This window comes from Crocuta crocuta, unplaced genomic scaffold (genome assembly GCF_008692635.1).
Source record: "Crocuta crocuta isolate KB4526 unplaced genomic scaffold, BGI_CrCroc_1.0 scaffold45, whole genome shotgun sequence".
Taxonomy (NCBI): domain Eukaryota; kingdom Metazoa; phylum Chordata; class Mammalia; order Carnivora; family Hyaenidae; genus Crocuta; species Crocuta crocuta.
In genome coordinates, this window is record NW_027530544.1 from 3,457,859 (window position 1) to 3,471,092 (window position 13,234).

The 13,234-nt window shown below is 46.2% G+C and overlaps 1 protein-coding gene across 2 annotated transcripts in view; it reads right to left on the minus strand.

Annotated features, from left to right (window-relative positions):
• The window catches only part of HEG1 (heart development protein with EGF like domains 1), a 55,700-nt gene that overhangs the window by 15,532 nt on the left and 26,934 nt on the right, over window positions 1–13,234 (minus strand). Inside the window, exons 12-14 of one of the 2 annotated variants that reach the window (XM_077767630.1) lie at window positions 9,078–9,212; window positions 4,330–4,372; window positions 4,160–4,197 (exon numbers count right to left, since the gene is read on the minus strand). In XM_077767630.1, the coding sequence (XP_077623756.1) occupies window positions 4,160–4,197; window positions 4,330–4,372; window positions 9,078–9,212 (216 nt within the window). Of the gene's footprint in view, window positions 1–4,159; window positions 4,198–4,329; window positions 4,373–9,077; window positions 9,213–11,396; window positions 11,468–13,234 lie in introns of those variants that run through there. The other variant, XM_077767631.1, reaches the window with a different exon arrangement.

Below are 13,234 nucleotides of genomic sequence, written 5' to 3' on the forward strand. Positions count from 1 at the left end.
CCTAAGCCATAGCCCCAAGAAGGCACTCACTGTCATTGGTGGTGACAGCAGGAGTGACAGCAATGAGTGGTCAGAGCCCTGTTATTTGGCACAAGACATTGAGTGACTAGCACAGATTTCACAAGGTGCCATCGCCACAAATGGGGATGAAATTCAGATGTTCCCCATTCCTTAACCAGCACTGATGGCTGATCTGAGATCTCAAAGGGATACGTGGCAGGTGCTATTTATTATCAGCCACTGTTGATTGCTTTGCAACACTAAAACAGATATCAAAATCATACGGTGATATTCGCACACCATCAAGGAGTTAACAAAAGTCACCAACACAAGGTGGCTGGAAGCAAGTCATCCAGACAGAAGCCTGCCCTCTGCTGGACATAATGTTAACAACTTGGATGCAAGCGGAAGGAAAAGAAGTTGCAGGATCAGAGAGAAATATCCCGGCTACTTCCAAGACCCCACAAACATAACGGGGAGACACAGGAACTTACAGAACAGTCAATGGCTATAGAGGTATATCATCTCCAGACCTGCATAGTCTCTAATGAACTCTGAAAAAACATTGCTAAATTCCACTTAGAACAATGCCCTTTCCCCCAACCCTTTTTGGGGCTTTCCCCTATATCCATTTTCCCTCCTGGGATCACTCTTCCATTCACTGAGAAATCAGAGCATTTTCTGGTAAAGCCTATGTAGGGAGCTGTGTGTGACCAAATGAGGTTTGAAGTACTGGCTCCGGACCAGGCCTGTCAGGACCAGGGGGATGTGGCAGATGGCATCTCTTACCTCCTGCTCCCTGGCTTAACCCCAGGGCCACCACATCTCCACACTCCTCAGGTGCTTTCTGCACTCTCCCTTTGCTACCCGATGGGGTTCTATTCAAGTACATTTCTTGCACATGTGATACGTATCTTGAGCCTTCCTCCCTCAAATTTTTCCAAAGCCATCTTCTATGACATTATCTAAAGCTTCTCCATTTCTAATACATACAGTGTCTTAGAATAAGGTTCAGAGGCTTATGGTGCAATTGCTACTGTTAGCTCTACATCGTCTCTTCTAAAAAACTATAGATGCTCTTTAGTTCTAGTATTCTAGCATTTGGTGAACATGTCTCAAATTATCCTAAATGTTTTGCCTATTTATGCTCCTCTTTCTACATCGAAAGTTCTAGGCTTTCTTCTGTCTATTTTCATGTGCAGGCTACTCTATTCTCTAATCAATTTAGGAGTGTTCTATGGTTCAGTTCTGGTTTTAAGAGAGATTCACACTAGAAAGTGAACACAGGTAATTCTGCCAGGTACCCCAGGCAGCCCCTGTAAAGCAGATACCTTCCTGAACACAAGCATAAAGTTCCTGAACCCATTTGAGAAATCTCATCTAAACAGTGATTTTTATAAAGGAATATACACTGCTATCCATACTGTTTTACATAAGCCAACAAATCTAAAAAAAAAAAAAAAACCAAACCCAAAAACAAACAAAAAACCCACAAAAACCAAAAAACCCCGAAGCCCCCAGTTACAGAATGAATAGGTCACAAGAATACAAGGTCCAGCATAAGGAATGTAATCAATGGTGTTGTTTATGTCAGTTAAGTATTGATGGATGGTGACAGATGGTCGCTACACTTGTGAGCACAGCATCACGTATAGACTTGTCACATCATATGTTGTGCACCTGAAACTCATGTAACATTGTGTGTCGACTGTACTTCAATTTAAAAAAACAAAACAAAACAAAACAAAAGCCTACTTTTGAGCACTGCTGAAGATCTAGTTGGCCTTATTAAATGTTTCATGAGTCAGGCAGCATCCAAGCCCATCTGGGAAGTAGAGAGGAGCTTGTGAAGCCCACCTTTTCAAGCAAAGATATTTAAAAATAATTTTTAAAAAGCGTCACGTATGATAACTTCTTCCTCTTGTTACACTGAGTACACCTGTGATACTGCGATATACTAAGAAATTTCTATTTGGTCTCCACTCCTGGTTCTTAGGCTAAGAGCTTCTAAAAACGCTTGGAATTTCTGGATGAAAGGGGTAGGAGTTACATTTTTTGTCATTCATTAGGAGCCTCTTTCAAACACACCTTGGTTTATGCTAATGAAGTAACCCTCCAGGGATGGGGGCTCTTTGCTGAGGAACTTTCAATCCCACCTCCAACCTCCAATGGCGCATGACCAATGATATAATTTACTGATACTATGTACTGGAACTCCCCCCAAAACCCTAAACAATCAAGTTCCAAGAAATTCTGCAGCGGTGAACACTTAAAGGAGTGGGGAAGGTGGTGCATCTGGAAGGGCATGGAAGCTTCCAGCACCTGTCCCTATACCTGCCTTGGCATCCCTTCATTTGGCTATTCCTGAGTTGCATCCTTTATAATAAGCTGGTAACATTAAATAATTTTTCTTGCATATGTGATACATATGTATCTATAAATTTCTTTTTTATTTAGTTTCTTGCATATGTGATACAACTCTATTGTATCTATAAATTCTATAAGCGGTTCTAGCAAATTACTGATCCTGAGGAAGGGGTCGTGGGAACCCCGGATTTATAACTGGCTGGTCAGAAGTCCCAGAAGCGTGGACTTGGGATTGGTGTCTGAAGTAGGGGCAGTCCTGGGACACAGAGACGGTACCTGACACTGACTCTGGATAATGTCAGAATTGCTTGGTGTGTGGAAAGCCTTCACACATTTAGTGTTAGAAGCTTTGTAAGTAAAAACGAGTTCATAATAACATGGAACACCATTTGGTGTGCGATGACTTGGGTCCATCATGATGAATATCTGTGCTTAAGTGGTTTTATGGCATGATGGTATCCTTAGTGATTACTAAATATGATAGGGTTGTCTACCTCTCCATGGCCTCAGCTTACTACTTAAACACACACACACACACGAAAAACCAAATGACATTAATTCTGAACTTCTATATGACTCTAGACATATTTGTTTTTAGAAATGCCTCCCCAGTCTTTCTCTTAGGGTATCTACTGTAACCTCTTGCTAGTTTGCAGTCAGGATAAAGCCAATGCCCCCAAATCACTGGTAATCCTAGGTGGACATGTAATTCCAAGTCTCTAGACTGGCCTGAAAGTGGCTCCATGCTGGGCACACCAATATAGCTTTATGTCAGTTAAGTATTGAATTTGTTTTACTTTATTATTTTAGTTTATTTATTTCTTATTTATGCTCAAAGAAAGTGCAATAATGAAACTTACTAATAGAAAGCTTTATAAGCAAAGAAAATACCAGTGAAGACATAAAATGTCAGGTATACTACTGGGGAACAGGAACTGGGCACTCTTACACATATCAAATAAGGTCATGTCTACTTTTGGTCCAATCAACTTTGAACGCAGACTGTTGGTACATTCATCTATAGGATGAGGGACAAAGCTATCCTAAAATAAAGTACTGAATGTTATTATTCCTATTTTATCCTATATCCAGAATTTCTTTCAATCATTTCTCAGCTCTCCATATCACAAAACATCAATGAAAGTGATCTTAAATGAGTCGCAACAGCTTTTCTCAAAGAACTGAATCCACCCTCCTTACTGCAGCCTGACCTGGTTTTCTTGATCAACTGCTATCCTCTCTCTGACTCTTGCTTCCCCCATGGATACTAATTAGAGCCGAAAGTCTCAGGCTGGCCATCAAACACCAGAACAGCTTGGTCCCTTTATCCTCTGCCAAACTAACCCTCCACTCCACCTTCTTCTCCTTCTGTCCTCAGCCACACCACACACAGACTGTCCCGGAACACCTCCAGCTCAGGCTGCCCCAAGACCTTCAACTTGTTCCCTCTGCCTGGATTCCTTATCCCCCTACACCTGCCAGTTGAAGTCTTCCCAAACCTCCAGTTCCATCCCCTCCAAGAAATACTGGGGAGGCACCTCTAGTCTGCTAGGCGTGCTCTGTTCAGCCTCCCACTCCCACCTAGTTTCTTGTATTAACACCCCACAGTCAGGGCTGTTCAGGAATGTGCTCATCTCCTCGGCCAGGCCTGGAGCCCCTGGGGAGCCCTCGCTTTCCCCACACCTCCCAGCATGGGGCTGAGAGGAAGCGGAGGAAGGGGAAGGCGCACACCCTGCGCAGGACCACGACGCTGGCCCCGCCCACACGAAACTCCAGACCCTTGCATACTCACGGTTTCCACAGTTGAGACCACCGAGTCCAAATGGGCAACTGCAAGTCAACCAAGGAAAAAAACAACAGTTACTTTGAAAATCACAAGAAGTAACGGGAGGCAGTCTACCCAAGTAACTTCTAAATAAGGCTGGTCACAAATGCATCGGGATAAATGAGCACGGAGCCTACCTCATACAGGTTTCATTTTCAAGCCTATATCCGTCTTCACATGCTGAAAGAGAAAAGGCAAATGCATGAATATGTCCCTTGACTTCCCTTGGCTCAAGATGACAGTTATTAGATACCAGTCAACTTAAAGTCTCCAAGAATATCTAGAACCAGAAGCCTACAAATAGCTTTAGAACTATCTAGAACCTGCCAACTCAACTCTTAATTTTATCACAAAACTTTCTTAACCTTTCAGTGGCTCTCAGTTTCCCATCTATAAAAAAAAAGGGGGGGATAATAACATTAGTAATATCTGCCTTATTGTTTCTTGGAGGGAATTAAAGAAAATAAGGCATGTGACTGGGTTAGCACAATACCTGGCACATAGTTACCACCAAATAAATGTTTGTAGTTATAATTTTATCCAACAAATGGAATTCTTTTTGGAAGTTTTCTGTGGCCCTTGTGTCACATCCTTCCACATACACAAAGACAGATGTTTTGGTTTCTTTAATGTAAGTCAAACCTTCAACCTGCTGTTGTCCCCAGTGACCCCTTCCAAGAGGAAGTAGGAGCTGTGACATCCTCTGGGACACGGTCCGGGTGGAGCTCACCCTATCATCTGTGCAGGGGATTCTGGACAGACCTAGATGAGTGCTAATCAGCACATCACGCAAGAACATAACTTTGAACCCTCTGGCACTGCTGCTCATGGACTGAAGGGCTGTGGCCCAGCCATTTCTGGGGATCAGCAGTTCCTGGATTTATCTGATCATGGAACACTTTCAACACTACAATAAGCTAACAGAACAGCATGAGCTACAATGCATGCTTGGATGGAAGCAGACAATAAAAAATGGCCTCAGAGTCAAATTCATTGCTGTAAGAAGTGATAGAAATTTGATTCATGAATAATGTACGATACACTGCATAAAAGATCATGGGTAAGAAAAGGTACATAGCATAGAGCAGCAATCTCTGGACACACAGCACACAAGCTAATGGTAAGATGTGAGTGTCGGCCCCATGCATGGATGGGGGGCACACAACCCGTGGGCTGGGACAGGAAGTCTCTCATAGGCGTCCTGCATCGTCCGTTATGGATTAGTGCATAATAATATTAACTTATGTAGATGTGCCCAATGCTGTTCTTCCTTCTATCTGTTTAATTTTTAATTTTATTTTTTATTTTGAGAGAGAGAGTGTGTGTGAGCAGGGGAAAGGGGGCAGAGGGAGAGTGAGAAGGAATCTTAAGCAAGTTCCATGCTCAGCGCAGAGCTGGAGAATGGGGCTCAATCCCATGACCCTGGAATGACGACCTGAGCTGAAATCAAGAGTTGGACACTCAACTGACTGAGCCACTCAGGTTCCCACTCACTTTCCTTTAGCTTTAGCAAAACAGTCACTTTATTTCCACTTCAACCGAATTTATCTGTTAAGTTAAATCTTATTTATGAGGCTTTTCAGTAGGTGCTTCCAACTTTTGTGCAACAAAGCAGGGCATAATCATATCCCATTTAGGGAAGGAGGAATGAGCCCCTTACCCCCATCTTGGACACCTCTGAGTTCGCTGCTGACCTTACTCAGGTGGGGCCTTCTTAAGGAATGAGCCCAGCACTCCCGCTTCCCTGGGCGTGGAGAGCACGCTGCAGTCGTCTGTGGGAGCCAGAAGCCACTCCTGGGCGCCCCACGGCGCCGTCTGCAGGGCAGCGCGGCAAGGACCGCTGGCCTCGCTGTGATTCATCCCCATCCGTCTCGGCACCGACGCAGGCTGATGTCACACCAGTCTGTTCTATTCTGAACACTTCTTCCCGGAAATGTTTTTACATCAGATCTACCCACCCAACCCTCATCTGCTGGGTGGGAGCTTTCCACCCTGTGGCTGTCATCCTGCCAGACGTAAATGTCCATCTGTTGCCCAGCCTGCGAGCTGATGGGCTGGGCTGTTTTCGCTTAGCCTCACAAGCGGCCTGACTTTCTGGTGTCATGCTATTCCTTTACTTCAAATGGGCTCCTTCGTCATTCATCAACAACAGAGTGCCACTGTGGGCCTGGTGCTGTTCTGGGGGTTCCTGGAGGGAAAGCCCCAGTGCACCTTAGGACCCAGCTCCCCAGCTCCACACCCCAGCAGGACTGACCCGTGGAGCACTGGGAGACAAAAGGAATGTGGCAACTGCTAGTGTGTATGCCCAGACTGGTCTTCCCCTATTGACACGGAACACAGCCAATTCAAGCCTCCTGGCCCTTGATAAAATAAGTCAGTGGTGGAGTCTTCAAGACTCTTGTTCCCAAGATCTAATCGCATTCGATCATATTTGCTGCCCTATCATCCAGTTGTTAATTCAACAGACATTTGTTAAACCCCACGACGTGCTAAGCATATTCTAGACACAGCTCTGGCCCCAAGGCACTTGCTGCCCAGTGAGAGAAAGAGGCCTGCATGACGGAAGGAAGTTAAGACACCTACTTCAGTACGTGTACGGGAAGGACACGCACTTCAATTTTATATGATGCTTTGAAAGTCTGGTAAAGACACTGTGAAGATATTTTATGGGAGACATTAAGAAGTGCATACATATGTACAACAGAGAACAGAGGCCTGCTAACGTACAGCTTTAGAAAACCTACCTACATACCTCTATTCCCCATTTATCTGCGGGCTGATCTCGGATTTGAGGTGTCCAAAAGGAAAATTTTTAAGAAAAATTTGTTTACTTATTTATTTTGAGAGACTGAGAGAGAGCACAAGCGGGGAAAAAGCAGAGAGAGGACCCCAAGCAGGCTCCGTGCTGTCAGCACAGAGCCCAACATGGCTGGATCTCAGGAACTGTGAGATCATGACTGCAGCTGAAATCAAGAGTCCGTCAGACTGAGCCAGCCACGTGCCCTGGGGACTTATTTTAAATACCCCTGTGCTCCAGCACCAATGGCCAGAAGATGTCACTACAATCCATCAGAACCCAGCCAACAGGGCTGTGGCCCAAGGAGCTGCTGAAGCCATTCATCAGAGGCCTGATGGATGAAAACCTAAGCGACAAGAATACTGCAGAAAACGAGGCTCAGTAGGGCCTTGGCAACAAGCCCGAAAGCTGACCACGGTTTCCTTATGCTGCATCTTCGGTCATTACCTGATAAACATAAGCTTGCTGAATGTACCACTGCATTCAGAAAATCTCTGACAGCTTTGCTATTGCTAATGCTAGTCTGTAAGCGACACAATTAAGAAATCGCTGACTTGGAAACAAAGGCAGCGATTGAGGCCAGCAAGGAGCAGAGGTGGCAGGGCTGTCCTTGAGGCTGTGGGAAACTCCAGAGGCTCCACGTGTCAGGGCCACCACTCCTATGTGCCCCACTTCTGCCCACTTTGCCTTCCCTCCTCCCAGCTATACAGCACCCCAGCGCCTGATTTTAGTAGAGGTCACCTTCCCACGTGAAGCAGGACTCGATGCCCCAATTTCCAAGAAGGGCAATGAACACAAGGCAGGAAACCAGGTAAGAGGGACCAGAAGGCATCATCTCTTTGTATCACAGGGCAGACCGACAAGGGCCGTAAATGCTGCGAGGCCCCGGTGCCTCAGGACTGCCCGCAGGCACCCAGGGTCAGCCTCCCCTTCAAAGCCCACTGCAGGGTGTGCGTGTGGACCAGCAGGTGCGCACTTTCAAAGCCGCTGTATGTGTGAACTTAAGTCAGAGGGTCTGAGGCTCAGGACGACAGCACTGCCCTGAAATGTATTTTTATCCTCTCCTGATGGAACGAGTCCTCTACTGGGAAGTCCTGATAGAAATAAATGGCACGTCACCTTTCCCCAGTATGTGACTTTTACTCAGATTCCAGTGCACCTGTCACCAGTGGGGGTTGGCCAAGCAGGAAAACTGTGTCGTCCATATTCTAATGTGGTGTAAGGCTTAAAGCCACACGATGGCCTTTACATCGCTAGTTTTCCTGGTGATGACAAATTCTCAGGAGTCGTTTACAAGTCGTTTACAAGGTGTTCTGGACTTGAATTAATTTTACTTTAAAGTAATATTCTTGCCATGCACTTACTGAGCCTTTTAGTTCAAACTGAATGAATTGAGGTCTCACCAAAAAGGCTAGCAGAATTAGGTTTCTGCCCTCACACCCTTCGTGAAACCTTTAAAACTGGAACTCATTAATTCAGCCACATCCTGGGTAAAAAACAAGGGCAAATGCTGATGGCTTACAAAGTACCTCCCTACACACTACCTTCTTTTATTACCAGAATACCTGATAAAGCACCAGCATACCCATTTTGCAGAAGAGGAAACAGAGGCACAGCAAAGCAAGATCATCTTGCCCAAGATGGCACATGATCCATGAGGCAGAGTCAAGCTCTGACTGTCTTGAGCCTCAGCAGTAGTTTGTCTACTAGGCCACAGCTGTCTCTAACAGAGACAGGCCTGACACCAGGCCTGTGTTTCCATTTTCAAAGATTAGCAGACAATAGAATAGAGCTTTGGGAATTAAAACAATAATTTTCCTAACTTCCTCTAAGTGAAAAAAAAAAAAAAAAGAGCACTGCCATAGGCATTCCATTCTCTCTTCTTTTCCTTTGAATTTGATTGGCCAGACCAGTGTGCGCAGGTCAGAGATAATGCTATTATTCTAAGGAGATAATGTGTTTAATCCTGCTGTGAGCAAAAATAACAAGAACTAGTTACCCCCATTTTGAACAGTCACACCTAGAACAGAGAAAAACATCTTCCCTGTCCCTGGACGGGCCACAGGACCCTTGGGAACTTGCTGGTACCTCGGCAGGAGTGATCCATCTTGTTGAACTGGAAGTAGCCCGACTTGCACTGGCACAGGGCGACACCGTCCAGGTCAGTGCAAATGGAGGTCTCTTTGTCACATTCTGGAGTCTTCCGCTTGCACAAGCTGCCCGCTAGAATGGAAAAACAAGACAGTGAAACAAAACAAGACCTCCTCCACTGCAAACCTCAAGATATATTAACTTTCTATTTAAAGACACTCCGAGAACAGTTTCTGAAATGTGCCTGGTGCAAGTCTCCTTTCAGGGGCCTGCTTTTAGCTGTCTCGGCCACTCCTTGCCTGTGTCAGCCCCCAGGCCTCTGTACTCCAGGTCACACTGCATGCCATGGGACAGAGGACCCAGACGGAAGAAATAGGGTGCTGTCTCCGACTCCGGCAGCCACCGTACATACGGCCCTCAATGCCGTGGTGTTGTCCTCACGCTAACGGACTGCGGCGGAGGGCCGGCACAAAGCCAGGAAACCTGATCATGCCCCCTCTTCAGAGGCGGTGGGGCTCAGACCTGTCTCAGTGGAGGCACGGCTCTGGGTCTCCTCAGTGTCTCCGTGGCCTAACGGGAGGCTGTGCACTCCTCTGGCAGAGCGGCTTGCTGCCCAAGGATTTATTCCAGGGGTAGGTGTGGAAGATAATCTGCTGGCCCAGCACTGTGGTGTCATTATGTTTCCTGTGTCCCCATTACACTGGCTATTTCCTGGGGCTTACTCGTCTCTGGGGCTTCAGCACCTTGCACAGGGATGGTCACACACAGTGCTCAATACATGTGTGCTAAAGGTGCTTTCCGGCCACCAGTCACCAGGCCATTGCCACGGGAGACAGAAGACCTGGGTAGAGGAGTGTGTCTTTCAAGCTTGCTACCTCCTTCCCTTTATAGGGCTCTATTCTCTACATGTGTTTCTACCTGGCTTGTCCAGCTCTGGGCATATGGACCACGCTCGTTTCATGGATGACAAAGAAGTTTCTCCTTATCATCAAAAAGCACTCATTGTTGGGCAGGTGGCCTCTCTGAGGCTGCATACAGTAGACACTCTCTGTATACATGAGACATACAACAAGTGCGCGTTTACTGAGCCAAGCCTGATGAAAAGGCACATGTAGGTGGGGCACACTGTGGAACAAAGACGTGCAACTAACTGGATAGTGGACAGCAATTTTTTCACAGCCAGGTATAGAGCAAGGCAGGACTGATATCTGCTCCTGCTGTAGGGACATAACCGAGAGAGCCACCGAAGGGCGATGTGTATACCGTGCAGTGAGGCTGGTCTCCCCTTTCCCACCTTAAGGAAGACACCAACCTATCCAAAAACCAGGTACTGGCCCTTATCCCGGCGAGACTGCCCCCACAGTGGTGATGTGAGCTGATACCCACACGGGGTCCCCACAGCCACCTCCTTTTCTGAGTCCCGAGAGCTTGGGACCTGGGGGATGGCCTGGTCACAGGGAGACAAGCTGAGGACTCAGCCTTTAGTTTTCAACACTGCATTTCCTGTCTTTATCATTGGAAGCTGGTGTGCTAAATCAAAACTCCGCTTGTGTGTGCGATAGAATTTCCTTTGTTTATTGTGAAAAGTTGGTATTCAAAAGAGAAAAATAAAAAAATGGAAAATCTCACCAGACAAACTGTAAAGCTGGCGCCAGAGAGGTACCAAAAGCCCACAATTCCTCATCTAAACTTTTGGAAAGCTTTGCCAGTCCTCAAGCCTTAATATAAAGGAATACCTCTGGGATAAAAGGCTGGCACTAGCCTTACCCAGTAGCCAAACTGCGTTGCCTGGCCTGATTAGATATTTTCTGGAAGTCAATGTCACATTTTCCTTCCATCCTGCCCAATAATCCAGCCTGCTGGCAAATACTACTCGCCCTGCTGAAGCAACCCTTCCCAACACGGAAGCAAAGAAGGCTTGCCTCGCCTTGGCAATAGTGGAGTTGCTATCCTAAAAATTTTAAAGATCATTCTGCCATGAACCCATCAAAAGCAACCACATGTAATCCCATTTTCATTTTAAGCCTGGCGATGTGATTTTTCTACATCCACAATTCCCATGGTCTTTCCTGGGCATAACATCCGCCTGCCAGACAATGAGAACTTATGTAAATCTAAGGCTGAGACACTCCTTGGGGGATTTCCAAAGACTCTAAACCTCTGGAGGCATTAGAGCTGCAGTTCTTTGGAAGTTGAGGAAATGGACATTTTGCGAATTGCAGGGCGAAAACTTGCCTTTGCAACGGCAGCGTCCAGAGTAGCCCAGCGCACCCATATGTTGGAAACACCCAGATGTCAGAACCTGGCAGCTTCTGCTCGTCAAGGCTACCTCTCCAGCACCCAGAGAGGGGAGCATCAAGAGACAGAGCTGAGTATGTTGGCAAAACCTGGAGAAGAATTGGGAGGAAAAACAGAGAAGGGAGCCTGTTTTCAGCCAAGAGGCATGGCTGTCTTTGTTTTTGAGGGCTCTGGAAGGCGAGGTACAGAATGGGGACCAGAAGCACATGTCGGGACAAGGGACCTAATGGGAAATCCTCTCAATTTTGCTGTGAACCTAACACTGCTCCAAGAAAATTAATACATAAAATCTTAAAAAACAAAACAAAACAAAGAATGGGACCTCAACAAGGAAGCTAGGAAGGTAGGGGCTTTCCCACATCCAAACAAGAGAAAAAAATGAAGGTCGGAGAGTGGGCGGGGCTGCCCTGAGCAGGATCTTACAAGTCCAAGGGTGTGGCCACTTGATTTGCAAGGCATGAAACACATTTACTGGGGACATAAAACTAACCTGGTACTAGGCTGACCACATCGGATGCATTCTTTAAGTGTTTAGTGAATAGAAAGGTCCCCTTCCTGCCCACAAGGGGGGAAAAATTGGGACCCTTGAATCACTGGCAAGAGAAACAAAGGAGAACTCTTGCCTCAAAGTTTAGAGCACAGTATAATGGTGCGTAAACTTTTTAGTGAATTCCCCAATGACGCTAAGTGATAGCAACTTCAATTCCAGAAAGTTCAGCTCCTTTCTTTCCCCCACATGAATAACTAGCCTTAGAATGGGCTAAAGCCTAGAGTGTTTACAAGGTTACACTCCCAGCTTCCCAGCTCTGGCATGCACAGGCCTGTGAGCAGAGCCCTGTGGATCAGCACTCAGAAAGCCCTGAGCCATGGGAATGTCCTGAATCTTCCAGCAGATACAGCCCCCAACCTGCTCCCTGCAACTTACATCCAGCGTCTGGACACCAGATGGGGAGGCTCAAAGAGTCTGCATCCTTTGCTAGTCCTAACTGTCTAGTGCAACGAGCTAACCAGAGTCCACTCTGATCACTCATGAGACAGCAGAAGGAATAAGCCCCCTTCGTGAGGAAGCAATTTTAATTCTAGCAGTTTTCCCAACCCAGAGGCAAAACTTCCTCTCCAAGACCCAAGTTTTCCCGCTAAACTTGTTGTCTATAATCCCTCTCTTTATCTGTTTCACACTAGATGTACTGCAGAAGCTTTGATAATGCAGATAAAGCGAGAACAAGAAAAGGGAAACCAGCGAGGACTCTGGCCTACATCATTCCGGTCTTGCTTCTGTGCATTGGCGATTTGCAAACACATGAACAAGATGGGTAATACTGCCCATGCTTTATTTATTTATTTATTTTTTTACTTAACAGACTATCACGATGAAGGTTTGGGGCTTTGATAAGCATGTGTATTCTGTGCAGGAATTTCTGTTTCCCCCAGAGAGAGCTGGAACCTTTCAAGATAAAGAGAAATGATTTCATTACACCAGCTCCTATACCCCTTCCTACACCAATGAAGAACAGGAGAAAAAGAAGAGGCGACATGCCAAGGACCTGCTGACTTCAAGGCTGTGTGTGTGCACGTACACATGTACCAAGATACGGACATGTGAAGGCCTTTCGCTTAACGCCTATTTCTTTCTTTATTCTTTTTGGGTTTTTTTAGTCTTTATTTATTTATTTTTGAGAAAGAGAGAAAGTACGAGCAGGGGAGGGGCAGAGAAAGAAGGGAGAGTGAGAATCCCAAGCAGGCTCTGCACTGTCAGCAGAGAGCCTGATGGGGGGGCTCAAACCCATGAACTGTGAGATCATGACCTGAGCCAAAGTTGGACATTTAACCGACTGAGCCACCCAGGCACCCCAGCA